The sequence below is a fragment of the Aspergillus eucalypticola genome, assembly GCF_003184535.1.
Source record: "Aspergillus eucalypticola CBS 122712 chromosome Unknown BO83scaffold_9, whole genome shotgun sequence".
In the NCBI taxonomy this organism is placed as follows: domain Eukaryota; kingdom Fungi; phylum Ascomycota; class Eurotiomycetes; order Eurotiales; family Aspergillaceae; genus Aspergillus; species Aspergillus eucalypticola.
The window spans coordinates 665,355-692,705 of record NW_020290283.1 but is presented as its reverse complement, the minus strand read 5'-3'; the positions used below and the strand labels follow the sequence as shown (position 1 = coordinate 692,705).

Genomic DNA, 27,351 nt, shown 5'->3' with positions numbered 1-27,351 from the left:
CGTATAGCTGTGCCGAGTTACTCCAGGTCATTTCAAGTGCCCTCAGTTCTCCAGATCTGCCCCAGCCGCATGTCCACAGATTTTGGTCTTGCTAGTGACTCCTCTGCCGAATAACGCTTGCCACTACAAGAGCAGTAACGGGAGCACCCCAACGTCATGCCTCGTGGTTACCACGATTACAAGATACTCGGCTGCCATAGGCGTAATCCGAAGAACAGGAACGGCAGAGACACAATATATAAGCAAGCGTAGGATTTCCATTCAGTCATTTAAATATAATACAGTATAGACCGTAGCCTCCGAAACTCCACAAAATCTGAGCCAAATGCTTCCCCCACAATGCTTTTTGGACATGTCCCAGGTAGACGCAATGGGTATAAATACAAGGACGATGCAGGAGTCAACAGTCCTTCCTAGCATCATGTCCGATCCAGCTACATCTCCAAGAAATGAGTTTGAGCTAGTCACAGCAAATTCACTCCCGTGGGGATATACTTTCCGCAACAAGACTATTTCTCACCCAGCAATTCCTTCCTCATCTCCTCACGTTGTACCTTAGCATCATCCCTAGCCTGGTTCCGTTGTACCTCCGCCTCCACGCGCTTTTGTTCCTGTTGTTCCTGCGCCGCGTACCAAACTAACCAACCCATGACATCAGTATAACTGCTCACAGACAATCCACAAGATAAAAAAAAGAAGGGGGAAGAGGCATAAACGCACTCGACTTATCAGACTTAGACCATTGCTTCATCCGGGTAACATATTCATCGAATTCTCGAGCCCGGCGATCCCCTTCCTCCAAACTCCGCTTCTGAAGATCCGGGTTATAACGCTTGAACAATTCTTCGTCGGTAGGACGGATGTATTGGACGAAAGCCGGACCGCCGACACAGATGACGATGCCGCTAATAGTAGTAATTTACCCCGTTAGAAAAATCGCGCGGCAAGTGCGGAAAGAAAAAGGTGGGTGGGTGGGATGCGCCTTACACGCCGAGCATCTTCATCCAGGTTCCTGCCCGAGACATGGTGGAGGATGATTTATTTTCTGGGAGACAATTGTTTGTTTGTTGTTTGGTTTGGGACGAGGAGTGATGTAAGGCAGGTGGAGATCGCCCTGCTGTAAATGGCTAGCTAGACGCGAGAGGTTGGTTGGTTGTTGATGTCTTTCAATCGTTGAAAGCCACAGAGGAATCGTTCGGGAAGTGCGTCTGATCTCCGACATCAATCAACATCATCATCGTAATCACGCACACGGGATTCGGCAGCGCCGATCCATATGTGTGTGTGGCGCAGCAGTGGAGGCTAATGCAGGTGGCGCAGGTTTGTGGCCGTTACTTAATTGTAAACCAATTAGGGAAGCGGAGTGGAATTGTTCGGGCGGACTTCCTTTTTGCTGGCCTTCTCCCGAGGGGAAAAAGTTCTGCTGCTTGCTGCTGCTCCACTCACTATGTCACTAGAACAACACTATCAGATTTTGTGCGAATGAGCTGCTGATTTTCCCAGGGGCGGGGAATATCGTAGTCTGTAGAGGTTCTCTGTTGTCTCCTCTATTTGAAAGGTTACTGTGATGTCGGGATGTCTTAGACATCGGTCCGCTCGGCATTGATATATCGACTTCTAAATATAATCACAGAGCAAAAGTAGGGTGTCGGTAGAATTGCTTCATTGGTGAGCACTTGCGAGGTATGAAGAATTACTTTACTCATTTGGGTCATGTGCAGCTCCATTCTAGGCGTGGGACTTCCATCCGCAGATGCAGCTGATCATTATCTTATTTTCAGGAAGTCTATTAGTCAAATGCTTTTACGAGAGAGAAATCATCTGGCGTTGTTGATTTTAATGTGCATTCTCATTTGCGAAAGTGGGATGTGGATAGATAGAGTATATTCGCGCAGACGCAAGGTTGGCTAAGGTCCACGTTGGTATCTTTCGATGCGACATATCTGATACGTCAACGCGGCAGGGGTAACTAATATCTGCTATGGCTGAAGAGACACGCTTGGACAATCAACTGATTCAAGGCCGTAAATTGTGTCGGACCATCAGCTTGTTGTACCCCATAGGGCTCGACGAGCCACTTGATATTACTAGTGATTGGGAATAGTAAGGGAGTGGGTTAGGTAAGATAGGTTGATGATCGATAACATCATAGGCTGGTTGTCGAACTCCGAGTGTTTATCCTTCATTGTAATTCGACGCATGGGGCTATGTCGTATTCGTATAAACCAATAGAAATGCAGCGCCTAAGTTTCGAACGGAGATTGCGCTGGAGTTTGATCCATATTGACCGCTGTCGTTGTACTAAACTAGGAGCCCCTCAAAGATTAACTGCTTACTGACTATCCATTGGCACAAGTCTTCCAGACCCCTGATGATCAAAAGGCTCAAGACCTTGCAGCGGGGTTTGTAGGAGATGGGCAGATAATGGCTGTTCGAAATATTGGGTTGCGGTTGATCTCATGTCTCAGGGGTCAATAGCCTTAAGAGGATATCCAACGTCATTTCCTAGATGGGAGTCTTGGGTAGCGCCGTGCCAAGCGGTTATCTGACTCCAACGGTTTCTGATTCTGTATTTGAAGAAGGGTCAGTCGGGAATGCTGGTAGGTCTGGTTGACGGTGCACTGGGATATGATTACCCACTGTCGATACATGGCACGAGTGCCACCAGTCCCTCTTTAATGTCCTTCACCCAGGTTCCAAACTTCCAAAGCCATGACTCCTGCTGCCACTAGACTGAATGGGGTCGGGCGACGGAGGAGGAGATCCGTTTTGTACCAGCGAGAAGTGGACACCGATATCTAACTCTGACCAGCGACAGTATTCCCGGCGGGACGGGCGTGGGTCAGTTCAGAAGAACCGTTCCAAAGTGTCAGTAGCCGACCAGTGAGTAGATAGTTAAGTGGGTGCACGAACAGTTCAGTCATGCATTATGGGTATTTCGCTAGGAGTCGCGCATGGTTGATCAGAGACAAAGGAGAGGAGAGAACGAAAGGCATAATGAGTGGGCATTCATAAAGTGTTTCATCGTCGCGGTCAATCAATCAGTAATTATAATAATAAATCATAATCCCTTGTGTTGTCGCTCCTAGATTATTTTTTTTTTTTTTCTGTCACTCCAGTCTACTAGCAGAGGGGGAAGTTTTAAAATCACGGGTGGCTTTCTGTTTCCCCTCTCCATCCAGTCAGACTACTTTACCCGTCAGGTACTCTACTCCGGACTCCGTCCCTATAACCCTCGACCACCCAAAGACACTTATCGTCTTTACCTCCGCCAACCTCCACCACCCCCTTCTGTCACTAACCTAAAATTCCTCCTCCCACGGAGGTCACACGCTCTTTATCTTCTCACAAAGGTCATTCTTCCTTTGCCATCTTTTGTATCTTTCTTTCCCTGCCCCGGTCCCGCATTCCTTCATTCCTGGCGGGGGGAAGGTTATCCCTCGTGTTCTGGTGAGTTGGTCCGGCTTCGCGCATTCGCCGTGCGATCGCGCCCCCGGCTTCTGCAGTCATTTGCGCCCACAATTCGACCGCTGACAGCATTCCTTTCCCTTTCGCTAGGATACATTAGTCTCGCGCTGGTCTTTCTTCAAGGGTCTAATGGCTGCATATATCGCATGGAACTGTTGAATCTTAGTCCCGGTGTCACTTTTCGCATATCTACCTAGCTTCCAGTAAGCTAAGCGCCCCCCCCCCCCCCCCTCAAGTACTACCAGGGACCAGCAGCATTTTGCCATATGTACCTTTGTCTCACTGGCTGACCTCCTATTGGTGTAGATAGTGAAAGGGGGGCGTGAGCATTGTCTACTAGTGGATTGATTGTTCCCCGCGCTTCCAACCCGGATACAGGATCCGCATTCGTTTGTTCAAAACCCCGTGTCCACTCGTTTCCGTTGCACAGTTCGCAAGATTACTGTTGGCATAATGGCATACCCTCAGCATCCAGCGCAGAGGGCTCCTCCGATGCGAAACTATGGTCCCCGCGCTCCTCCCGCCCGGGGCGGGGCCTTCCAGGGTCCGCCGCCAAATGCACAATATGATTATGGCTATGACAACCAATACTATGGATACAGTAATGGTCCTCAGGGTTCAGGACGCGGTTATCCCGGTGATAGCGCAGTCCCACGGTCTTATGGGCCTCCACCAGGGGCTCCGCGGCCTCCGCGTGGTGGCTATGGACCCCCGATGGAGGCTCGTGGATATGCACATCGCGGACGCCCTCCACCGCCGCAGGGATATGATAGCCGTCGTGGCTACGGTGACAGACCACCTCCTCAGATGAGACGACGTGAGTATAAATGAGCCCACTTACTTGGAACATGCCGTTGACGTAGTCTAGCTGCTCGTCCGCCACAATCCCCTGATAAGATGGCATTTGATAATCCATTTCCATCTTTCCCCACGAAAGACCCCCGCGGACCGAGAAGTATTGAAGGTGAAATGGCCGCAATGGACCTCAATGGTGGCCCAATACCCCCTTCACAGGTGCCGGAGCGTCCGCATACCTCGCATAGTAGGCGACCACCTAGACCTGTATCCCCTGGCCGTGGTAGAAGCAACTATCCCGCCGCTCCTGTGCGATCAGCAAGTACTGGCCGTCCGGCAGCTTCGTCTGTTCGAAGCAACAGGCCGTACACCGATCCTAATGACCCGCCGCCTGTACCACACGTCAATCGAAGTGCTACCATGCCGGTCCAGCCGACAATGTCACCTCCGCCGCCCAAGCCTCTGTACCCTGGGCAATCAACCTACCAGGATCCTTACTCTCAACCGCAACCGGGTCCGCATGAGCATTTTGATACTGAGGCATGGGTGGACAGTTATTATAACTCGGCTCATGCTGGTGAGACCGATATGCCCAACTTCGATGCGATGCCTAATTTCGCGACGGGCGGAGTGATTGATGAAAGCTTGCCCGGCCTTGAACAGCCGAAGGCCAAGGCACCCATCGAGTCGCCACCCTCATCTCGTGGTGGATACACCGCGTTCAACCCTCATGCAGCGAGCGATCCTTATCCGCAGTCTCCAGTGGAAGCCAGGGGCGCAGTTGCGCCGAATCAGTTTGCAAGTGCAGGCTTCCAGTTTGACCTGCCGAATGAGGGTCCACCAATTGAACCTGCCTATACTCAGGCTGGTGCTGGATATGGTTACAATCCGCATCCCTACGAGGAGCCCCACCCTCAAGATCAGGGGAACCGGGGCGCTGGAATGCCAGCTTATCCTGAACCCAATAGCGGGTATCCTGTCCCAGAGCCTTCTGTCCGGGGCAATCCACCTCGCCCCTACAGGCCCAATCAACCGATGCCTGTGACTGAACCAGCACCAGCTTTGAATCAGCCCGAAGTTGTGGATCCCCAAAAGAATCCTGATTCTCTCCCTCACCACCCCGTTCCATTCCGTCCGGGCCACGATCAGGGAAGCAAACCTGCACCGGTACGACAATATAGCAATGCCAACGCATCAGCCTCCCCTCCTGCTGCTTCCCCGCCGCAAGCCGCGCCCGTGGAACCAGCTGCATCCGGTCCTGTCACCCAGCAGGAACTTCAACAACTTCAACAGATGGCCAAAAGTAGGCCGTCAGACAACAAGACCCAGCTTCTACTTGCGAAGAAGTTGGTTGAGGCATCGACCGTCCTGGTTGACAGCAGTCGGATGGATCCCAAGACCAAAGCGAAAGCCCGCGAGAGGTATGTTATGGATGGCTACAAAATCGTCAAGAAGTTGGCATCCAGTGGATATGCGGACGCTCAGTTCTTCCTCGCGGATTGTTATGGGTCAGGACAGATGGGTCTTCAAGTGGATCCTAAGGAAGCTTACAGCCTATATCATTCCGCTGCTAAGGCGGGACATGCCCAGTCTGCCTACCGAGTCGCTGTATGCTGCGAGATAGGACAAGAAGAAGGCGGAGGCACTAGACGCGATCCTTTCAAGGCGGTGCAATGGTACAAGCGTGCTGCATCCTTGGGAGACCCGCCTGCGATGTACAAGATGGGAATGATCTTGCTCAAAGGCCTTCTTGGGCAGGCCAAGAACCCTCGCGAAGGTATCTCTTGGCTAAAGCGTGCCGCAGAGCGTGCCGATGCCGAGAACCCACATGCGCTTCATGAGCTTGCTCTTATGTACGCAAATGCGGGACCCAATGATGTCGTTGTTCGGGATGAAGCCTACGCAAGCCAACTTTTCCACCAGGCGGCCGAATTGGGATACAAGTTTTCTCAATTCCGCTTGGGATCTGCGTATGAGTACGGCTTGATGGGATGCCCTGTCGACTTCCGTCAGAGTATCATCTGGTACACTCATGCTGCCGCCCAAGGGGAGCACCAGAGTGAACTTGCTCTGAGTGGATGGTACCTTACTGGAGCGGAGGGTATCCTCCAGCAGAGTGACACAGAAGCTTATCTCTGGGCGCGCAAGGCCGCGACTGCCGGTCTCGCCAAAGCAGAATACGCGATGGGATATTTCACCGAAGTCGGTATCGGTGTAGCTGCCAACCTGGATGATGCGAAGAGGTGGTACTGGCGGGCAGCTGGTGAGTTTCTCTACTGTCTTATGCACTTTCGATCGCTAATGTACTTTCACTACAGCACAACAATTTCCCAAAGCGCGTGAGCGTCTCGAGGAGATCAAGCAGGGCGGCGCTCGGATGCAAAAGACCCGACTGTCCCGGTCTGCTGTCAATCAACAAAAGCAGAACGAAGGCGATTGTGTCATTATGTAAATGAGCATGACAACTGGATGGTGGAAATTTCGGGGGATGTTTACGATTTCGTTCTACCAGTTTAATACTCTTTTTGGACCTGTCTGCCAGTGATTTCTGATTGCTGGCGAATGCTTATACCCACTTAACGAGCTGGAATTGGATTACTACGATGCTTGCAATTTCTGGCCTGGGAGAATTCCATCGGGGACATGATTGCTGAATTGGGCCGGTCAATCTGGATTGTACCGGACCGCATCTTCAACACCCATGGTTATTTTGCTTAGACTAGACACCGCATGATGATGCCCTGTTTTATAATACCTTAATAATGAACTGCCTATATGAACAGAGTACTTTGCAGTACATTAGTATAAACATAAACCTATGCATGCTCTGCAGAAAGTTCAAAGCACCGCGGCGCAATTCCGCACTCCTTCCGACGGATAGCGCCTCCTCCCGATCGGATCGCTAATGATTACAATATCGCCTATCCCTCATCACACCATACTCAATGAGCCACAATCTACCCCCAAGACCCCTGCATAATAAATCAATCACAACTCATTAAGAGAAAAAAAATCCTTCCGTGAAACCCGCAACAAATAGAAGAAAGATCCTTCTGCACCCTTCCATGCATCTTCGCTTGTCTTCCTTCCTTTTTCCCCCCTCATTTTCTTAAGCTACCCCGATCTGAGCCCGCACCGGGACCATTCCGAATCCTTCCTATAGATAATCTATGTCTTCTGCCCCCATTCCGCCATCCTCCTCCACACCATCATCTCATCAGAACACTACTACTACTGCTACTACTGCTAGCACACCACCAAAACAGAAATCAGCCCTGGCGGTCCTCTCGCTGATTACTTTGCTTCTGGCCATTGCTGTCGCTGGCTTTTGGGGCTATACGGGAAGTACTAGTACTGGTAGTGGTGGGAGTGCTGACGCCAATCTGTTCGGTCTTAGACGGTTTTTGGGTGCGGGTGGTAGGGCTACTTCTGCTTCGCGGGGGTTTGTTGCTGCTAGTACTTCTACTACTACTACTACTACTCCTGGTAGTGGAAGTTTTTCGGATAAAGTGAAGAATAAGAAGAAGTTGGGTGAAGAAGGGGGGTTTGAAGATCGGGTTACGATGGCGAGAACGCCGGTTTATTTTTTGAGTCATGGTGGGGTGAGTTTTCCCTACCCTATCCTCTTTTTTTATTTTTTCTCTTTTTCACCTTTTTTATGTTTTGTGGTATAAAGATTGGGGTTGGGATGCTGATTATGTGCAGCCGAATATCATGTATGATCATGAGCACCCGGCGTATCATAAGCTGGGTGAGATAGGGAAGGAAATTACTACCAAGGTGAAGCCGCGCGCGGTGGTGGTTTTCTCGGCGCATTGGCAGGCGGGGAGGGATACTATTCAGGTTAATACGGCGGAGATTACGGATTTGATTTATGAGTATGTTGGTCTCTTTTTTTTTTACTTACCTAAGTGTGGTTGGTGGTTTGGTGTTTGGTTAACGTTGGTTTTAGCTTTTATGGCTTCCCTAGTCATTACTACAAGGAGAAGTATCCTAATGTTGGGAGTCGGGAAGTTGCGAATAAGGTCCTCGATGCGTTGAGTCAGGCGGGGATTAAGGGTGAGGGGGTGAAGAGAGGTCTTGATCATGGTGTGTGGGCGAGTTTTAAGTGCGGTATGTTTGATTGAGATTGGACGATGGTTTGGCTGGGAGATGCTGACTTTCGTCTGTAGCTTTTGAGCCTGAGAAGAACCCTCTGAATGTCCCTGTTGTGCAGGTATCGCTGTTCAAAACGGAGGATCCTATCCAGCATTACCGACTAGGTCAGGCGGTCTCGAGACTCCGTGAGGAGAACATCTTGATCATCGTCTCCGGTATGGCGGTGCATAACCTGCGCGATATGCAATTCACCTGGGGTGACCCGCGGCCTTTGCCGTATACTGCCAGCTTCGATGAAGCTCTGAAGGAAGCCGTCACGAAAGCGCCAGCGGAGCGAGAACAGGCTATGGCAGATTTGCTGAAACGGCCGGATGCTCGGCAGGCACACCCGTATTTCGACCACCTGCTTCCGATTCATATTGGAGCCGGTGCTGCGGGCGATGATGTTGGAAGGAGACTGTGGACCTTGAAGGAGGGAAGCATGAGTTGGGCGCAATATAGATTCGGCGAAACCGCCAACAGTACTAGTTCTTTGTAGAGTGGAAAGCGAACAATGGAATCGTGTAGATATTGACTGGGTTATCACGGCGAACGAGTTTCAATTCATCTATAGATACAGTGCAAATTGGAAATGCGGTGCATGAACATATACGGACGCGTCGTGATTTCGCTATGAAGACGCCTTCACCAACTGAGTGATCTTCTCTTCGATCTGCTGATCCGTCAAGCCTGGAGGTGCATCATGGTCAGTTTTGCATTGATAGTCTCCGCTCAAGAATCTTACCGGTCAGAGCTTCCTGCTTCTCTTGGCCGAAAGCTGCGAGAATGTTAGTCATCATTTATCCACCGTTGATGTGGCATTGAGGACTTTGTCGTACCGTATCTGGCGTACACCCTAGGCACAGTACCAGCTGCCTCGCGCATCAGGATGGGGGTGTGAGGGTTGTGCTTCTTCATGGTCGGGTATGCGCGCTGCAAGAACGAGCTACAGATACAGGTTATCAGCAACCCCTTCATGTAATACCAACTAGAAACATTGTAGACTCACCGAGTAGCAGAGCTAGCCTGAGAGGTCTGGCAGAAAAGGAAGCGCAGCTCCTTCAGACCCTTGGTGAAGACGTACTTGGACGACATTGTGGGGGAAGATCGTGATAGACGGGAGGACCGGAGTTCGCAACGAGAGTCAACAACAATAATCAGCCCCGTAAAAATCGGCGCAGGGTATCAATTGGGGGCGACGGAGGGGTCAGGGACCGATAATGGGAGCTTGAAGCTGATCACAGGGACTCTGGGGGAGGAGACGATGAATTGATTCCCGCTGGAGGTTCTGAGCCCGTACAGACCAATCCGGTCAAGCGTGATTGTCACCGCTTACCTCAGCCGGAAAAGAGCCGCAACCCCCAACGGAAGGCCGACCTCGGGGCCGCTGGGACTCACTCTTCCCTTCGTCATTTTACCAAGATCTCCATTTTCATATTTCCCCGGCTGGTCGCCTATTGCTGTTGTTGCGCACGGCGTATCTTGAACATCTCCACTCTCTTCTTCCATTGGACCGATCCTTGTCCTTTTCTCTCCGGTTTGTACCTTCTTACCGCCGTCCTTGATTCGCCCCGTTCACGCCGTATCCGCGCCATATAAAATCAATCACCATGTCGTCCTCCCGTGTTGGTCTTCGCTTCTTCCAGAACACCAGGGCTGCTTTCCGCAACGCATATGGCCCTTTCCGTCGGCCTGGTGCCCAGGGCTTCCGCTTCCAGAGCTCCGATGCTGCCGCCGCTGAGCAACAGAGCACTTTCCAGCGTCTATGGAACAGCCCGGTCGGTGTGAAGACGGTGCATTTCTGGTGAGTTATACTCGGATATTATGTTTTTGCATTTGCTTTTTATCTTTTCTTTCTTTTTCCAAACCATGTAAATGTTTGTATTGCATTGTATACTAACACTGATGTGTCATAGGGCCCCCGTTATGAAGGTACGACATCATGCACCTTGCTGAAACCTGTTCCTCGGAATCTCCTTCCACATTATTCGCGATAATCCTGCTGTATCTATGTGCTGTCTCACTGACTCAACCAGTGGGCTCTTGTCATCGCCGGTATCTCCGATTTTAGCCGCCCTGCCGAGAAGCTCTCCCTCACTCAGAACGGTGCCCTGATGGCCACTGGCTGCATCTGGACTCGCTGGTGCATGATCATCACCCCCAAGAACTACCTGTATGTACCTCGAGCCCCGATTATGATAATGTGGAAAGGATACTGACTGGCTAGGCTCGCTGCTGTCAACTTCTTCCTCGGATGTGTCGGTGTTGTCCAGGTCGGCCGCATTCTCAACTACCGCCGTAACCTTGATGGCTCGACCGCCGCCGCCGTGCAGGATCTGGAACACGAGGTGGCCGACGACGCCAAGGCCGTTGCTGCTCAGGCGAAGGCTGCCATTGAGAAGTCTGCTTAAACAACTTTGGTCTGGGACAAGGGTTGCGTAAAGTGCAGCCTAAGCCACAATAGATTGTCTTCCCCTTGGCATTGGTGAGTAGGCTCATAGAGCATATCATGAGATGAAGTTGGCTGGAGGCGACTCCGACTTATATATGTACATATTCCCTTATAAATTGCATCGACATTCCTCTATGCTTGTCAGTGTTGTAGACCATTGAGACTTCGGGGGTCGGCTCATGTAATCCTAGACTCGGAGAGCAGACGCTTCGGTAATTTTGTTACAGCATATATCTACTTAGTTGAAGCTTAGCAGCTGTCGGCCTTTCAACCTGGCATCCTAGTGGTGGTATGTATAGTGCAGGAGGCTTGTACCACACGGAGTTTGCACGGACCTGCGCTTACCGCAGGTTTCGGGAATTGACCTGTGCGACAATATCATCTAACGGGGATTAAAAAATAACCGGGTATTGCTCTCCATTACAAATGAAGTCATGATGCAGAAGATGGCAGGGGGTAAGTTCCCTGCCAATTCCCCAGAAACACGTTTTTCCCCCAATCGGATAATCGTCTCCGACAAGCCCTCCTATCACATCGTCTCTCGTTGCTCCTCCACACAATCCCCCACCACCACATTCTCCAGCAGCTAACTGTCTCCAAGTGCCCCTGTTGATTACAGGAGCAAGCCACAAGCTTAGCATAGCTCCACAGTCGTGGTTTGCTCGCTCCGTTTGGTTGACTGCGTTCCCCCGGATATGAAGTCCAGCGAACTCCCCAACTCGGAGACATGGGTGGTGTGGTCAGTGTGGGCAAGACTGCGGGGGAGTTATGTCGACCCAGTGCAATGGATATAAATGCCCAGTGGCGATCGTCATTGCTTTGCAGTAACTCTGCCCAAGCTCTGTCCGTGAACCCAGACTTGTCTCCTGCCAATCTCACACAATGAGACTCACGCACGTTCTCTCACACACGCTTGGCCTTCTTGCGCTAGGGGCCACAGCAGAGGCCTTCTCCCGGTCCAGAGAAGCTGCCTGCGGCCCAAAAAAGCCTTTCCGGCCTCTACCTACAAGTCAGAGCAGGGACAAGACCTGCCATGTCCGCAGCCATGGAGACGGCACTGACGACTCTGATTACATCCTTTCCGCATTGAACCAATGTAACCACGGTGGAAAGGTCGTTTTCGATGAGGACAAGGAATACATCATTGGGACGGCGCTGAATATGACCTTCCTGAAGAACATTGACCTAGGTGCCTACTATGCAGATCCATTGATCAAGTTGACAATTGACTAACCTTATGATTCAACAGAGGTCCTCGGAACAATCTTATTCACCAACGATACAGAATACTGGCAAGCCAACTCCTTCAAACAGGGCTTTCAGAACGCTACGACCTTCTTCCAACTCGGTGGTGAAGATGTGAATATGTACGGTGGTGGTACAATCAATGGCAACGGACAGGTGTGGTATGATCTGTATGCCGAAGATGATCTCATTCTGCGTCCCGTCTTGATGGGCATCATCGGGCTGAACGGTGGCACAATCGGTCCGCTGAAGTTACGGTACTCGCCGCAGTACTACCACTTCGTGGCTAATTCGTCAAATGTCCTCTTTGATGGAATTGACATTTCGGGTTATAGTAAGAGCGATAACGAGGCCAAGAACACTGATGGATGGTGCGTTTATACCTGCTTCACATTGAGGGTCATACTGACCTTTTCTTCCCGTAGGGATACCTACCGCTCGAACAATATCGTTATTCAAAACTCGGTGATCAATAACGGTGATGGTGAGTCAATCTTAGTAGCGTCATTCTTCAACAATTCTAACTTGCAAACCAATAAAGATTGTGTCTCCTTCAAGCCAAACAGCACCAATATTCTCGTTCAGAACCTTCACTGCAATGGCTCCCACGGCATTTCAGTGGGCTCTCTCGGCCAATACAAGGATGAGGTTGATATCGTTGAGAATGTCTATGTGTACAATATCTCTATGTTTAACGCTTCGGTATGTCTGAACCTTAACCAAATAATAAACTTCTTACTAACTTGGTTGCAGGATATGGCCCGCATCAAGGTTTGGCCTGGTACTCCCTCTGCGCTATCTGCCGATCTTCAAGGCGGCGGTGGCTCGGGTAGCGTGAAGAATATCACCTACGACACCGCACTCATTGATAATGTCGACTGGGCTATTGAAATCACGCAGTGCTATGGGCAGAGTAATACTACCTTGTGCAACGAGTACCCGGTTAGTAGACCTTCAGCCGCTTCCCCGAAGCAATCCTAACACACTAATAGAGCTCTCTCACCATCTCGGACGTCCACATCAAGAACTTCCGCGGTACGACGTCGGGATCGGAAGATCCCTATGTTGGGACAATTGTTTGTTCCAGTCCTGATGTAAGTGTCATCCAGCATAGGCGTTTAGTCTGTATTAGGCTCACACCCATTAGACTTGCTCGGATATCTATACGTCCAATATCAATGTTACAAGCCCAGATGGAACCAATGACTTTGTTTGCGATAATGTGAGTCGGCCAAAGCCAGGTGAAGATCTAAATCGGTGACTAACGCTGTCCAGGTCGATGAGAGTCTTCTGAGTGTCAACTGCACCGCCACTTCTGATTAAGTTAAAATGCCTGTTAACATGTACACTGGAGGTCAGGCCTTACTTAAGACGGATGAAGGGAGTATAAAAACATTTGGGTTCGGCTGTGTATATACGTGAGCGAATAATATCTGTATGCTTTTGACTTAGGGAAGGTCAGGCGGTCAAGGAACTTTCTGGTTCAAACCTTGATCATGATTCTCAGTAGACGCTCCTTCTAGTTTTTGCGTGCGATACGTCACATGCCGAGGGAAGAACCATTGCTTCCAGGTGCTTGCGCTCTCCTGAGCGATACTGCACTTGCTGTCCAGGATACTACATCTCTCTGCAATTACCTGCTGTTCATCTAACAAACAAGCAACCAGGAGAGCCACTTACCAGGTATAGTAGGATCTAGAGCGCTCTGATGAGGTCGTGTAGACCATACTAGATCCTTGAAAATGTAAGTTGCAAACCATATTTCAATTCTAATTCATCAGAACTCCAGCAGCGAGATTTATAACCTAAGTCTCTTCCCACACGAACCCCCGGCTGATGATTATGACCTCCTTAGAAGCATCCAACCAGCGGACTAGATAGATGGACAAAGAACCTTACCCACAACTCTTATGTAATTTGGAACCAAGTGGCAATGATTTGTGTTCATTACAATTTGCGTCCATGCACCTCCTGCAGGGTTGGGTATGATAGATTAGACATATCCTAGGTGAGTCTGTTACTCAGCTTCCCCGAGAGAAGCCCGAAGTATGGTAACTTGGGGCAGTTTAACGGGGTCAAGCTTCAGGTTTGGCTTGATTCTTCGTTGTGTTGCCACTGGTTAGATGTGGTAGGAACCTCTACGTTTGAGTCTTTCTTCCAAACCCAATATAACTTATCATTTGCTTCATCTGGACAATATGACATCGACGAGAATGTGTCGACGTGGATGTACAGCGAAGTTGGGAGTGTCATTGTGATACATCCAAACATGATCGACATACCGACTGATTTGCCGGTGTCAATTGACGTATCACCGATCTGTGGGTGGATTTATATAACGGGGATCATGGATTAAAAAATTCTGATTGTTTCTTTCACATCACATCACTCAAGGGCTATTCCATCAAGATGCCGTACGATATCAAAGATTTGTTCAATGTGCGCGGCTTGGTTGCCGTCATCACCGGCGGGAGCTCTGGTATGTGTGTTGCGGTTCACTCTTGTAATCCTCTTTACACAAGCTGACAATGTTACTATCGCAGGTCTGGGCAAGACAATGGCTCTCGCTCTCGCTAGCAATGGAGCCAGCAGAGTCTATATCCTGGGCCGCCACAAAGACACCCTCGAAGATACAGCCGACATGCATCCCGGTGTTATTATCCCTATCGTTGCTGATGTAGGCTCAAAGGCCTCTCTTGCTGCCGCTGCCGATCAGATTCATACTGAAACCGGATACATCAACCTGCTCGTCGCAAATGCAGGGATGCTTTATATGGACTCACCAGAAGCCATCAGCGTAAAGGTCGGTCGCACTTTACAGGAGAATGCGACCCCTGATGAGTTGGAATCTTTCCTCATGGATACTCCGGTCGATGAATTTCTAGACACGTTCCGGGTAAACACAACAGGGGTATTCTACACCATTGCGGCCTTTATATCATTACTGGACAAGGGCAACAAGCGAGGAAATGTCTTTCAGAAGAGTCAGGTCATCGCTGTGAGCAGCGTTGCAGCACATAACCGGAGAGTCGTTGGGGGCTGTGCGTATGGAATGAGCAAGGCAGCTGTGATAATGTTGATGAGGAAGATGATGACATATTTGATTCCTCATGGGATTCGAGCAAACACTATTTCTCCTGGCCGTGAGTGTTTCCCTCTGCATTTTGAGACGAGGTGCTAACTGAAACAGTGTTCCCAAGTAATCTGTGTGGAAGCCCAGCCAACGAAGAGATCTCAGTCGAAGGCGCATTTGACCGCGAGTTCATTCCGCTGCAAAGAGCAGGCCGGCGCGAGGAGATTGCTGGGACTATTTTGTATCTGGCCAGTAAGGCAGGCGGGTACGTCAATGGAGATTTGCATCTGATTGACGGGGGGATGGCAGGGTGCAGCAGTTGATTCAGTTGCCGTGGGATTCTCTTTTCTCAAGTTATGGTGTTTCTTTCCTTCGTTCGGGGCCAGCTGTACTGGCCACATGATATTGGGTTTTGCATAGCCAGGTTGGGAACCGGGGTTTATAGATATATATACACTGTCTTAATCTAGAATGTTAGTCTAATTAATTCATTTTCTTTCTTTGCTGAAAGATCATACAGAACGATTCTGCTGTGTACTGGCGCTGTACTTCACAAACCCTAGGTAAATGTGATACCACAGTGGCACAATCGACATCATCACCCTGCAGCCTCTGCAACGTATCAATCTGGGTCAATACTACTAGTATGAATATACTCTCATGATAATATATATTACACAACACCCACAGTACCACAAGTACTACTTACTAGTATCACTCAACCTGGAATAGGAGCACTTATCCGGTGACTGTGCCACCACCCAACTTGAATCATCGTCATAACTGCCAAGCATGATAAGTAGTAGTCACACCAAGCCTTCCACAGCAGTAAGTAAAGTAAGTAAAATGACCATTTGCCTCCCAGGGGAGCGGTGGAGTGGGGATGTGGCGATGCCAATGTTACTAGTGATGTGGCTGTCTAGATCACCTTATATTTTTAGAATGTGGCTGGAGCAATGAGCCCACTGCGGTTTCAGGTGAATTGATATGACTGGTCTTTTGAGAGATTGGTGCCTTAGGCAGAAGTGTGGAAGAAATCGATGCTTCTAGTGGACATGGACAAGTAGGATACTCTTATTTACTTTAGTAAATTTCCTAATCTTGAGTTAATTGAAGATGCTACTCCGTAGATAGTAACTAACTCAATACAAAGATCAATGTTAGACTATTGAAAGTCACGCGACCGCCTTGTCTTATCCGGCCCACTCGATCCCTGTGCGGATCATTCCATCATTTCTTCTTTAAGCCCGATCCTTTCCTCTCAGTCAGTTCAACGGTACTGGCCATCGGGCGGAACCGAACCAGCCATACAATATAGTACCATTGTAGATAATTATATTAAGGTACTAAATAAATAATATACTATACATTCTACTCCCCCCTTTCAAAATAATCACCAGCAGCAGAACCTTCCAGCACCTAAACAAGTAAATGCTGCCTAGCCCCACTACTACATCCACAATTTCCACCCCTCTTTTAAAGAAAAGGGAAGGAAAATCGACCCACCCGAGCTTCCCTTCCTGCAGGGTGACTTCACCAGCAGCAGCAATCCCCAGTCTCAGGGTCTCCATCCAGAAGGTTAGCAGCTAGTGGTTAGTTCTTAGTTTCAGTAGGGCAGCAATGCTTGCGATCTTCCAACTTATATAAACCCCCTTCCACTTGACCCAGTTAATCCCTCTTCCTTTGCTCAACTTCTATCTACTCTACTCTACTCTACTCTACTCTCCTCACCTCACCCCTTTTCCTTTTCCTCCCACCTTCTCAAAGAGAAAAAATACCTACGAAAATGTCCTTCCACAACAGCTGCCAAAACATCCACCTCATCCACGAGCCCGGTGCTACTTTCCTGCACGCTGAAGTGCGTCGTGCGAATGGAGAGTATGTCGCTCGCAAGATCCGTCTTGATAGACATATTGGAAATACCGATGGTATGATCCCTTTCCCTCCCCCCTCCCCCCCTCCCTTTTATCCCTATTTTCTTTCGAAATGCAGATACTAGAAAGTGAATGATGATATTGGTAATACTGACTGTTAAATTAATTTGATTTGTATAGGCTGGTTCATCTGGGGCGGCTCCAACTTCACCGAAACCGCCAATGACATTCAGCTCGAGAACACTGGCCGCGGTCCCAAGTTGACGGCGTACTTGAGGAAGCGGGATGGTGGATACAGAGAGTTGCAGGGATTGTATCTGGCGGATAAGATTTCTAATGAGAATGGGGAGTTGGTGTTCAAGGTACGTCTATCTACTATTATCTGTCTTATCGTAGTTTTGTCTATTATGGTGTGGAATTGGGCTGACGTGGTGGGGTATTGATTATAGGGACCTTAGATACATCGTTAGTATCTACTAAGCAAGCACTGAGAACGGAAGATATGGGGAGATAACCAATAGTGGAGGGAAACAGAGTTATTTTGTATGATTGGGAGATATTGCATAGCGAATGATGAATTATTTTATTATTATTGAGTCTCAATAAACCAGAGGAATATTGCCAGATTATAGTAGTAAATATTTAGATGATAGGCTACTAGTAAATGTAAATATGCCTGATGAGGGGCAGGGCACTACTCACTACTACCTTACCTTGCTACATATTATTATATATGATATATATATATATATATACCTCTTAAGGAATGTTGCAGCCATCAACTTGCCACATAAGTACTACATGCATATGATGTGTGCTATTCTGGTTGGTTAATTCTCTATCTTTATGGAAAGTGTGGGCTGTGCTTACTGTGTGCGTACGTAAGTTCCACTCGTGAGGTAATTAGTCAAGTAGTCACAGGCTGTGCTACCTTTCTTGTGGAATGGGATGGTTGATTATTATCGTGATGAGGAAGGGGATGGTGATTATGCTTAGGCTTATTATGCTTATGCTTACTTGAGCTTAGTAGATGGTGTTGGTGTGCTTTGGTATTATGGGTATCAGAGCTGAACTAATTGTTTATGTCCTTGTTTTGCTGATTGTAGTTCTAATATCATGGTATGCTGTAGTGTTGTACGTATTTGCAAAGCTTGGCTGGATTAAGAGTACCCCACATTCTTACCTAGTAGTGAGTACTAGGTTGGTTGTTTGGTCGGAGCGAGCTGACAGGATGCCTGACCACGCGGAGGAAGGGGGCCATGTGGGTGATGCCTTACTTATTACCCCGCAGTGTTGGTAACTTTAGTAGTTAGGTGGTGCTTGGGGAATGGAAGATTTTTCTTGAACTGGATTGAAGAAGTGTATAAAGAGAATAAGTTATCATAATATAGTTAATCGATAAATTCTGTGTATTGGTAGCTAAGATAAATATTTTGACAGGAGTTAAATAGAATGAATAGATAATTGGTAGCGGATGGACTCCAGCCATGCTACTGCAAGATCACTATAAGGCTACTATCACCACCGATCATACAGTATCCACTTGAATAGGTGTATGGTGATACAGTCCGTATCAAAGGAGGTAGACTGTTGTAGTGGTTGCTTTTTATTCCCAGAGAATAGAGGGATCTCACTTCTCACGGATACCACCTCACATGACCGGGATCCGTCCCAGTAGCCTGTAACACCGACATGACAGACCCTTGCAGTGTGACTGCACTTGAGACGCCTTTCGGACATACTCCTATCTCATTCGTGGCAAGCGGAAGCTGTGTATTCAATAGTCTAGATGACTGAAAATGCTCACCGGGTCATTGATCCATGGTAGTTAGCATGGTTTGAGGCAATTCCCGTCATGATGTCTTGATATCCATGGCCTCTCTCGCCTTTAGCGCACCCAACTTACGATGCGTATAGAACGGCTACTTTGATTGATTGCATCTCGTATTGACACTCTTTCGGCTAAAATTGAATTTTTCTGGATGGCGCATGCACTGGCGGGACGAGACGTCGTGGTCGCCAAGCCTCTTGGCATGACACGCTGATTTGAGATGGCGAGGACATTCTCCTACGCTGGAACAAGCGAGCTAGGGCCGAAATAGACCCATTGGAGGAGGCAAGTCACCCGGATAGGCCACTCCAGGAGAAGAAAAAGAAAAGAAACCACGTGTGAAGCTGAAAGAATCTTTCGGTCAGGTCCGAGGCTGTTCCTCCAGCTGGGATACAGACCCAACAAAGAATCCCGCGGACGGAGGGCCACTTCGGACCAAGACCTGGATCCGGACAGGAGACCAGTTACCTTCCGACTCAGCGGGCTGGGCAACCTTCAATAGTCGTGGTGGCGTCGCGGCCGTCTGTGCTCGCTACCAGGTGTTCTGGAGGGGATGGCTCGTGATTAGCTACGGTCATGGACCATTGTCGGAAAGGTTACATTGGAGCTTAACATGGCGAACGATGATTTCTGGGAATAGTGAAATAGGGAATCGAGAACAATGAGGGTAACATGCCAGGGTCAAAGAAAGATGCTTACTAAGTTACCCCGATAGGACAGGAGTGCTATGTTAGTAGTCTGTGTGAACTGTGAAGGTTGATCAGGGTCCAAGAAGCTCATCTCGTGATCGGAAACCCAAAATGACAGCACTAAGCAGATCCGGCTAGACTGGCACTTGATTGTGGGGAATCCTTCCTCTGCGCAGCACGTGGTAGGTTCAATTTTCCGACCCCTGTGAAACCCTGCCAATAAGAGTGATTGCCAGAACCAGACGGGGTTTGCCGGCCTGGACCGAGTTTCTGTTTGGCTGTTGGCAACTAAATCCTGTCAACAAGTCGTACTATACTAGCTCGACTTGCAGACTTACTATACCTTCTATGGAGTATAGCAGTGACTCGTACTGGGTTGGATCTGGACTCCCCCGTAAACCGTTGCCCCCCGGTGGGTACATCTCTTACGGTCAACCTGGGGAAACCAGGTCTGGGGTCGTACAGAACTTTCCCCTGTCGGTAAAACCTAACTCTCCGGGAAATTACCTCAGCCTGATGATTGGACATGCAGGCAGGATGAGAGGCATTTACCTCGAAGCCAGTCATCCGAATCAAGACTGGTGGTAATTTCGGATTTTGGGCCCTGTGCATGCCATCGGTCGACTGCAGTGAATAACGCTCCACAGCAATGGCCGTCCTGCAGCCCAACGAGTCACGGCCGGCGGCCAAACTGGACAGACGGCATGGTGGCCACAGCTGGGGAACCCCATGGGCATTCCCCGGTACCGATGCTGGCCCGATTCTCAACGGGAAGTCGCGAGTCCAGCAGTGAGCTGAGCATGATGCAACTTGGACCCTCGCACAGGATTATAAAACCGACCAGTACCCCTGATCTCGTTTTTCCTTGTCTTCTTTCTCGGTGCTTCCCCTCTTCCTTTTCTCCGTCACCTTCCCTCATATCCCCCGGTCTTCGTGTGAACGCCGCTACCTTTCTCTCATTGCTGCCATATAGGCATCTGCCCACCCTTCTTGTCACTTTCTTTCACTGTGCGGAGACCATCACACAGTCTATCCTCAGTAGCCATGGCTGATGGCTTCGTGGACGCCTCGCGCGTCGAGGCCCCAGTCACCCTCAAGACTTACTTGATGTGTGCCTTTGCGGCTTTTGGTGGTATCTTCTTCGGTTATGACTCGGGTTATATCAGCGGTGTCATGGGGATGAGATACTTCATCGAGGAGTTTGAGGGCTTGGTATGTAGCGTCATTGCGACAACTAATAAGTGAAGAGGGGACTGACATCTATTAGGACTATAACACTACCCCCACAGATTCCTTCGTCCTCCCGTCCTGGAAAAAATCGTTGATCACGTCGATCCTCTCGGCTGGAACCTTCTTTGGTGCCCTCATTGCGGGTGACTTGGCAGACTGGTTTGGTCGTCGCACTACCATTGTCAGTGGTTGTGTGGTCTTCGTCGTTGGTGTTGTCCTGCAGACCGCTTCGACCTCCTTGGGTCTGCTAGTTGCCGGGCGTCTGATCGCGGGATTCGGTGTTGGCTTTGTCTCCGCCATTATCATCCTGTACATGTCTGAAATTGCACCTCGCAAGGTTCGCGGTGCTATTGTCTCAGGGTACCAGTTCTGCATCACTATCGGGCTCATGTTGGCCTCATGCGTCGACTACGGTACTGAGAACCGTCTCGACTCGGGCTCCTACCGTATCCCAATCGGCCTTCAGCTCGCCTGGGCTATCATCTTGGGAGGTGGTCTGCTCTGCCTGCCCGAGTCCCCTCGTTACTTTGTTCGCAAGGGTAACCTGGTCAAGGCTGCGGAGGTCCTTGCCCGCGTTCGTGGCCAGCCCCAAGACTCGGACTATATCAAGGATGAGCTGGCTGAGATCGTGGCAAACCATGAGTACGAGATGCAGGTGATCCCGGAAGGTGGATACTTCGTCAGCTGGATGAACTGCTTCCGCGGCAGTCTGTTCTCTCCCAACAGCAACCTTCGTCGGACAGTCCTGGGTACGTCCCTGCAGATGATGCAACAGTAAGTCACAACCTTGCCACACCCACACACAAAGTGTGAAGAGAGATACTAACCGTCATTCAGGTGGACCGGTGTCAACTTTGTCTTCTACTTTGGAACGACCTTCTTCCAGTCGGTGAGTAAGATCGATCTGTGCCCGAGATGATGCGCTGACAGAGTATAGTTGGGAACCATCGATGACCCCTTCCTCATCAGCATGATTACCACTATCGTCAACGTCTGCTCAACCCCTGTCTCCTTCTACACGATTGAGAGGTTTGGCCGCCGTTCGCTCCTTTTGTGGGGAGCACTTGGCATGGTCATCTGCCAGTTCATTGTCGCTATCGTCGGCACTGTGGACGGCAGCAACAAGCACGCTGTCAGCGCAGAGATTTCCTTCATCTGCATTTACATCTTCTTCTTCGCTAGTACGTGGGGCCCGGGCGCCTGGGTTGTGATTGGCGAAATCTTCCCCCTGCCTATTCGGTCGCGAGGTGTGGCTCTGTCGACGGCTTCAAACTGGCTGTGGAATTGCGTAAGTGACTTGCTCCCTTGCTCCCCTGTTGACATAACACGCTGACCAATCAGATTATCGCTGTCATTACCCCCTACATGGTTGACAAGGATAAGGGTGACCTCAAGGCCAAGGTATTCTTCATCTGGGGCTCACTGTGCGCCTGCGCTTTTGTGTACACGTACTTCCTGATCCCGGAGACCAAGGGTCTCACTCTTGAGCAGGTGGACAAGATGATGGAAGAGACCACGCCCCGTACCTCGGCCAAGTGGAGACCGCATGGCACCTTTACGGCCGAGATGGGTCTTACTGCGAATGCTGTGGCCGAAAAGGCTACTGCGGTTCACCAGGAGGTGTGAGAGACGGGATGTCAGTTTCGACAGTGGTTTGCTGCTGACGACGAGTTGGTGGGTCTGCATACAGAAGGGTATGCTCGGTTACTATTATGATTAATCTGTCCTGCTTATTTCTGTTTACTTTACGTTAGTGATAGCTAAGTAATGACGCATGATACCAATGTTTCGTATCCTTGTGACTTATCCCTCTCCTTCTTGTCTTCACGTATGGTTTGCAGGGTAGAACTCATATAACAAATCCAGGCAACTTGGAATTTCCAATGCCTCGCTAAGAGGGGAAAAAGCTATCAGATACTTTGTACTGCGGAAACCACATTATCAGTCCCGCCAGGAGCATGTCGCAGTAAAAATTGGCTGGTGCGACAGGAAGTGGGGATTGTTGTGTCCCTGATTCTAATCATGTGGCTTGTCGGAGAACCCTTATAGTTCGCTAAGACAGAGAACTTACTAAGACAACATGGCCGAGTGGTCTAAGGCGATAGACTTGAAATCTATTCTCTTCGGAGGCGGCGGTTCGAACCCGTCTGTTGTCGTTTTTTGCCCCATCCGTTTTTTTCTTATTTTCCGTGGGACTACCCCACCTCTTTTTGATCGCGCTTTTGCGTTCCTTATCGATCACCCCAAATCTGAACTATATGCTAATTTCATGATGAACTTTATTCGTACTGCCGAATTATGGATTGAATGTCGATCTTGTATAGTAGTAGACTAGAGTAGGCAGACACAATTCACTAGTGCCATCCATACATCAAGGAAAATCAATAGCTACCCAACCATCTACACAGTACAAGTAGTGGATTCGATGCATCGTCATCATATCCCTGTGAGTTATCTAGATCGAGGGAAGTTCCCGATGGGTCCCGAAGTGAACTCGTGGTCATCCCGTTTGGCGCATAAAAATGCTTATGCTTCTATGTAGGAGTATATATTGGCGTGGTGTGGAGGTAGTTTGCCGCGACTGCTGCTAACTGCTTCACTATATCTACAAGCACAATCAACGTTACAGAAGGGTCTACTTAGTCACCAGAATCATATTATCTACAGTAAAAGTAGTAGAATGCATCCGCCGTGCCGAATTAGATCAGGCGTGGTTCCGCTCTGCCAAGCCACGCCGCGGCGGAGGGCCTACGTACACCCGCCGCCGATCTTCTCTCACTTTCTCTCCGCCCGTTGCAATGCTTCGCAACGCATGTCTTTGGCTCCACGAATCACCTCTCATTGTTTACTCAGTGTGTGTGTGCTTGCCAAGCCACCGGCTGTTTGTGCGTGATGAGCCTATTCCCAATGATGTGGATATGCGTGACGCCCCCCACGGCCTTGCAGGGCAAACCCGCTTACGTGACAGGGTGGTTATCCCTGATTTTGGGGGTCTTCTTCCTTTCTTACGTCCCTGTCTAATATTTCCCTTCGATTAGAGGGTCCTGGGTCCTAAATGGATAGCTTACCTTGTCGCCGGAGCGGGTCAAGGGATTACGTGCTGGCTGTCTCCAGTTTGTGCCCTTAATGGGAGGCTGTGATAAGGGTACGATGCTGGATGACGAGGTTCATAGTGACAATGGCTGCGATGGCTCTGTGCTGGAGGTGTGCTAATCTTGGGTTTACATGATAGGGTATGGTCTTTGATCCGCGTTGACTATGCTGTTGATCTATGCACGGCCATCTGCTTTGCTTGTGGAAGGAAATTATTCCTCGAACGGTTCAACTTCGGCCCTGTCAGTCCGCGTCACGGTCCTCCGGATTCTCTCCATTCAGATCACGGGTATTTGGCGTGACCGATGCATGAAATGGCCCGATACTGATTGATTCGGCCAATAACAGCTTTTCGAGGTCCTCGGGCCGTGAAACTGCATGTGTGTCGACAGCTCCTTGTTTGCTCCTGGTTGCCAAGTCCGGCGGCATCCGGATCATTAAGCACCCTGTGGACAGTTTTTGCAGCAAGGAGATTGATTAATAGGACGACAAGCTTCGGATATTTGGGACATTCAATTGCCGGTGGTGCCAAGCCTCCTCAAACTGGATGATTAAGCGGCACATCCACTTGGTGGAGACGACGATCAACCTGGATCGTGGCTCGGTAGCGAGGGTGTTGGAGTTAGATCCCTGTTGGAGCATACTTTGCTGTTGACTGATGACTGGCCGAGGTATTCGCTGTTCTCTCTCCAGAATTTTGTAAGGACTGAGCTGGAGGGATATGCTGGGAATAAGAAGGCTGACCTGCTTTTGCTTGGTAGGTATGAGATACCATGATACTAGATTTCAGCTTTTATGGCTACCCTTCTGGTTGGAGACATCTAGCTAGCGAAGCTAGAAGCTTCTCAAGACCCATACAGGTCCCAATTATCGAGATGGGGTTACCCTGAACTACCCTGAGCTAAACCGAAAACGCTGCGGACCTGAAAAGACGCCCATTCATACATAAGCCTGTCACAACTTAGCCATAATTTAGCAACCCCTTCTCCACAAGTGGATGTCAGGCCGCGTCGTCATGGGGGATCGTGCCCTACCTACCAAAGGTCTGGCCCCAGCACGATGAAGCATTTCGAAGCCATCCAAGCCCTTGGCGACAGCTGAACAATTGCCGGCGTTTCATTTGGCAGTCTGGTTTCTTGGTTGCGTCAGCTGGTTAGCATCTTCTTGATGGGCATGATGTTCTGGAAGAAAAAGATATAAAGCAACCTGCCCTGGGGTTAGATCTCATTAGCATCCAACAACATCCTCATTACCGCTCATCATCTACCTTCAATCTCTTACCCTCTTTTTCAGTTGATATCCATCAAGATGGTTCAGCTTAACACGTTCCTTACCGGCCTGGCTGGCCTTGCCAGCGTCGTCTCTGCTCATCCCGGCCACGATATCCGTGCCGAAGCTGCTGAGCGCGCTGCCTTCATGAAGCGTGCTCCTCGTAGTCTGAGCGACTGCTCTACGAAGCTCAAGGCCCGCGGCCTTGAGAGGCAGAGCATTGCTCGTCGCGAGAACGCCGTGAATGCCATTCGCCAGAAGAGGGGCCTGCAGACCCGTATGGTTTTCACTTTACCCGTCAGGATTGATCTAGGCTAATTAAGATAACAGACGCTCCCCTTCTCAAGGCTCGTGACCTTGACACCATCCTCAACACTACCCACCACTCGTCTCTGAACGTGAGCCCCGAGACTGACCCCAACGTCCTGTTTGCCTCCAACGCCACCTGCGTTCTTGGCCCGGATGTCACCCAGGGTCCTTACTGTATGGCCATCTTTTCTCCAAAGGCATTTATGTAGCTAATTAGACCAGATGTGACTGGCGAGCTCATCCGCAACGACATCACCGAGACCCAGGAGGGTGTGCCTCTCTACCTGGACATCCAGCTCATTGACACCAGCACCTGCGAGCCCGTCCCCGAGATCTACATTGACATCTGGCACTGCAATGCTACTGTAAGCCACTTGCCGCTGACCTCATCTCTCTGCGTCGTGCGATACTAACATGTATAGGGTGTCTACTCTGGCGTGGCTGCCTCCGGCAACGGTGACTCCAGCGACACCTCCAACCTGGACGCCACTTTCCTCCGCGGTATCCAGCAGACCGACTCTGATGGTGTCGTGCAGTTCAACTCCATCTTCCCCGGCCACTACACCAGCCGTGCTACTCACATCCATGGTACGTCCCATTCCTCTGAGAATATTTCAATCACTAACTCAACAACAGTCCTCTCCCACTCCCCCAACGAGACTACTGCTCTCCCCAACAACACCATCTCCGGTCTCTACACTTCCCACGCCAATTACGTCGGCCAGCTCTTCTTCGACCAGGACCTGATTACCAAGGTCGAGGCCACCAGCCCCTACAGCACTAACACCCAGGAGCTTACCGAGAACGCTGATGACAGCATCCTCTCCGAGGAGGCCGACACTATTGACCCCTTCGTTGAGTATGTCCTCCTCGGTGACGATGTGAGTGACGGTGTCTTTGGATGGATCTCCCTCGGTATCGATGTCTCTGAGAACAGCGAGATTACTCCTGCTGCGGAGTACACTGCTGATGGTGGTGTCGAGAACGACTCCTCCAGCTCTGGTATGGGCGGTGGCGGTGGCTCTGCCCCTAGCGGCGGCGCCGCCCCCAGTGCTTCTGCTTAAGTTTTGATTTCGATTGTGAGGTGTTTGTATTGGTTGTTGCAGATGTAGGATAGCGAGGGAAAAATATGAACTTAGTCGCTCGTTTTACTACTTCTGATACTGGAGTAGAAGGATGGACTCAGGGGTTTTTGATTGGAGTACCGATAAAATTCATTGAATAAGTAAGATCTGCTGGAAGCAATGTGGTAATTCATGTAATTCATGCCTTTACCTGTTGTACAGATATGCTCATCACCTGATAATTGTGCCTATTTTTCTGTTTGCTGCCTTGGGCTTCCTCTTTCCCATACCTCTCGCCTATATTTTCCCAGCATCATTTCTATCTTCTTGACCGAACGTCCTAAAAGCCATTCTCTCCCTCGACTGAATCTTCCTCAACTATCCCCACGAACTATTCCAAAATCGCCAGGTTAGCATAACTTCTATTCAATATCAGTCAGAAGTAATCTCGACATGTTGGGCGATGGAACTTCCCAACCTTAACCGGAAATCCCCTCCATCTATGACCCGTCATGACATTGCAGTGAACTATAACTAACCTCAGCCAGCAAGCAACACAATAACACCTACTACACAACGCAGAATCAGAACTCATCCATTACACATCTCCAAACACACACCACCCTCCAAAATGTCCTCCCAGAACTGGCTCCCAAACATCCCCCCTCAGCTCTCTCTGCACCACCTACCCCTACACCCACACGACCCTCACACGCCGCCTCTACAAAAAGACCGACCCCAACCAAACACCCTACCTCCACTTCACCAACGTCCCACCAACCCTCATCACCCAATCCCCAGAACAAGACAAATTCCTCCTGA

General features: G+C 49.7%; 10 protein-coding genes and 1 non-coding gene across 11 annotated transcripts; 9 read left to right on the top strand and 2 right to left on the bottom strand.

The window, feature by feature from the left end:
• Positions 1-238: 238 nt before the first annotated feature.
• On the bottom strand, positions 239-1,025 carry BO83DRAFT_436563 (uncharacterized protein; the record flags this gene model as incomplete). The annotated part of the gene is made up of 3 exons (XM_025535969.1): positions 239-637; positions 721-905; positions 988-1,025. 3 exons carry the CDS (start codon positions 1,023-1,025, stop codon positions 510-512), a joined length of 351 nt encoding a protein of 116 aa, XP_025389340.1. The 3' UTR covers positions 239-509.
• A 2,896-nt stretch (positions 1,026-3,921) lies between these two features.
• BO83DRAFT_310699 (putative chitin synthase activator (Chs3)) lies at positions 3,922-6,715 on the top strand (the record flags this gene model as incomplete). Its single annotated transcript, XM_025527447.1, has 3 exons — positions 3,922-4,285; positions 4,337-6,526; positions 6,582-6,715. The coding sequence occupies 3 exons, from the start codon at positions 3,922-3,924 to the stop codon at positions 6,713-6,715; spliced, it is 2,688 nt and encodes an 895-aa protein (XP_025389339.1).
• A 1,111-nt stretch (positions 6,716-7,826) lies between these two features.
• Positions 7,827-8,899, top strand: BO83DRAFT_310178 (DODA-type extradiol aromatic ring-opening family dioxygenase; the record flags this gene model as incomplete). The annotated part of the gene is made up of 4 exons (XM_025527425.1): positions 7,827-7,865; positions 7,969-8,141; positions 8,216-8,376; positions 8,436-8,899. The coding sequence occupies 4 exons, from the start codon at positions 7,827-7,829 to the stop codon at positions 8,897-8,899; spliced, it is 837 nt and encodes a 278-aa protein (XP_025389338.1).
• Positions 8,900-8,924: 25 nt separating this feature from the next.
• BO83DRAFT_377529 (L51/S25/CI-B8 domain-containing protein) lies at positions 8,925-9,672 on the bottom strand. Its single transcript, XM_025531019.1, has 4 exons — positions 9,410-9,672; positions 9,240-9,346; positions 9,146-9,178; positions 8,925-9,090 (listed from the first exon to the last, which is right to left on the bottom strand). Exons 1-4 carry the CDS (start codon positions 9,493-9,495, stop codon positions 9,032-9,034), a joined length of 285 nt encoding a protein of 94 aa, XP_025389337.1. The 5' UTR covers positions 9,496-9,672; the 3' UTR covers positions 8,925-9,031.
• Positions 9,673-9,812: 140 nt separating this feature from the next.
• BO83DRAFT_377527 (mitochondrial pyruvate carrier family protein) lies at positions 9,813-10,987 on the top strand. The gene is made up of 4 exons (XM_025531018.1): positions 9,813-10,204; positions 10,317-10,332; positions 10,437-10,573; positions 10,628-10,987. Exons 1-4 carry the CDS (start codon positions 10,011-10,013, stop codon positions 10,809-10,811), a joined length of 531 nt encoding a protein of 176 aa, XP_025389336.1. The 5' UTR covers positions 9,813-10,010; the 3' UTR covers positions 10,812-10,987.
• A 393-nt stretch (positions 10,988-11,380) lies between these two features.
• Positions 11,381-13,522, top strand: BO83DRAFT_416382 (putative extracellular exo-polygalacturonase). The gene is made up of 8 exons (XM_025534697.1): positions 11,381-12,041; positions 12,102-12,468; positions 12,523-12,581; positions 12,639-12,799; positions 12,851-13,039; positions 13,090-13,191; positions 13,245-13,319; positions 13,373-13,522. The coding sequence occupies exons 1-8, from the start codon at positions 11,735-11,737 to the stop codon at positions 13,418-13,420; spliced, it is 1,308 nt and encodes a 435-aa protein (XP_025389335.1). The 5' UTR covers positions 11,381-11,734; the 3' UTR covers positions 13,421-13,522.
• A 1,051-nt stretch (positions 13,523-14,573) lies between these two features.
• Positions 14,574-15,533, top strand: BO83DRAFT_377525 (SDR family oxidoreductase). The gene has a single exon (XM_025531017.1). The coding sequence runs from the start codon at positions 14,655-14,657 to the stop codon at positions 15,276-15,278; it is 624 nt and encodes a 207-aa protein (XP_025389334.1). The 5' UTR covers positions 14,574-14,654; the 3' UTR covers positions 15,279-15,533.
• Positions 15,534-16,556: 1,023 nt separating this feature from the next.
• On the top strand, positions 16,557-17,619 carry BO83DRAFT_377523 (CVNH domain-containing protein). The gene is made up of 3 exons (XM_025531016.1): positions 16,557-17,098; positions 17,225-17,406; positions 17,494-17,619. Exons 1-3 carry the CDS (start codon positions 16,957-16,959, stop codon positions 17,500-17,502), a joined length of 333 nt encoding a protein of 110 aa, XP_025389333.1. The 5' UTR covers positions 16,557-16,956; the 3' UTR covers positions 17,503-17,619.
• A 2,804-nt stretch (positions 17,620-20,423) lies between these two features.
• Positions 20,424-22,562, top strand: BO83DRAFT_377521 (sugar porter family MFS transporter). Its single transcript, XM_025531015.1, has 5 exons — positions 20,424-20,776; positions 20,832-21,568; positions 21,632-21,683; positions 21,732-22,082; positions 22,136-22,562. Exons 1-5 carry the CDS (start codon positions 20,609-20,611, stop codon positions 22,418-22,420), a joined length of 1,593 nt encoding a protein of 530 aa, XP_025389332.1. The 5' UTR covers positions 20,424-20,608; the 3' UTR covers positions 22,421-22,562.
• Positions 22,563-22,868: 306 nt separating this feature from the next.
• On the top strand, positions 22,869-22,950 carry BO83DRAFT_t128. Its single transcript has one exon. It is a non-coding gene; the product is annotated as a tRNA-Ser (tRNA).
• A 2,127-nt stretch (positions 22,951-25,077) lies between these two features.
• On the top strand, positions 25,078-26,529 carry BO83DRAFT_416378 (intradiol ring-cleavage dioxygenase; the record flags this gene model as incomplete). Its single annotated transcript, XM_025534696.1, has 5 exons — positions 25,078-25,433; positions 25,487-25,639; positions 25,688-25,830; positions 25,888-26,053; positions 26,102-26,529. The coding sequence occupies exons 1-5, from the start codon at positions 25,196-25,198 to the stop codon at positions 26,527-26,529; spliced, it is 1,128 nt and encodes a 375-aa protein (XP_025389331.1). The 5' UTR covers positions 25,078-25,195.
• Positions 26,530-27,351: the final 822 nt, after the last annotated feature.

Excerpts from the sequence above, each read along its gene's own strand:
- BO83DRAFT_377529 (XM_025531019.1), bottom strand. The coding sequence starts at position 9,495 with ATGTCGTCCAAGTACGTCTTCACCAAGGGTCTGAAGGAGCTGCGCTTC. Across the intron at positions 9,347-9,409 it reads CAGGCTAGCTCTGCTACTCG|CTCGTTCTTGCAGCGCGCAT; the intron begins GTGAGTCTACAA and ends CTGTATCTGTAG. Across the intron at positions 9,091-9,145 it reads GAAGCAGGAAGCTCTGACCG|GCTTGACGGATCAGCAGATC; the intron begins GTAAGATTCTTG and ends ATGCACCTCCAG.
- BO83DRAFT_377527 (XM_025531018.1), top strand. The coding sequence starts at position 10,011 with ATGTCGTCCTCCCGTGTTGGTCTTCGCTTCTTCCAGAACACCAGGGCT. Across the intron at positions 10,574-10,627 it reads ATCACCCCCAAGAACTACCT|GCTCGCTGCTGTCAACTTCT; the intron begins GTATGTACCTCG and ends CTGACTGGCTAG.
- BO83DRAFT_416382 (XM_025534697.1), top strand. The coding sequence starts at position 11,735 with ATGAGACTCACGCACGTTCTCTCACACACGCTTGGCCTTCTTGCGCTA. Across the intron at positions 12,582-12,638 it reads GGTGATCAATAACGGTGATG|ATTGTGTCTCCTTCAAGCCA; the intron begins GTGAGTCAATCT and ends AAACCAATAAAG. Across the intron at positions 13,320-13,372 it reads ATGACTTTGTTTGCGATAAT|GTCGATGAGAGTCTTCTGAG; the intron begins GTGAGTCGGCCA and ends AACGCTGTCCAG.
- BO83DRAFT_377525 (XM_025531017.1), top strand. The coding sequence starts at position 14,655 with ATGGCTCTCGCTCTCGCTAGCAATGGAGCCAGCAGAGTCTATATCCTG.
- BO83DRAFT_377523 (XM_025531016.1), top strand. The coding sequence starts at position 16,957 with ATGTCCTTCCACAACAGCTGCCAAAACATCCACCTCATCCACGAGCCC. Across the intron at positions 17,099-17,224 it reads ACATATTGGAAATACCGATG|GCTGGTTCATCTGGGGCGGC; the intron begins GTATGATCCCTT and ends TGATTTGTATAG.
- BO83DRAFT_377521 (XM_025531015.1), top strand. The coding sequence starts at position 20,609 with ATGGCTGATGGCTTCGTGGACGCCTCGCGCGTCGAGGCCCCAGTCACC. Across the intron at positions 20,777-20,831 it reads TCGAGGAGTTTGAGGGCTTG|GACTATAACACTACCCCCAC; the intron begins GTATGTAGCGTC and ends GACATCTATTAG. Across the intron at positions 21,684-21,731 it reads GAACGACCTTCTTCCAGTCG|TTGGGAACCATCGATGACCC; the intron begins GTGAGTAAGATC and ends GACAGAGTATAG.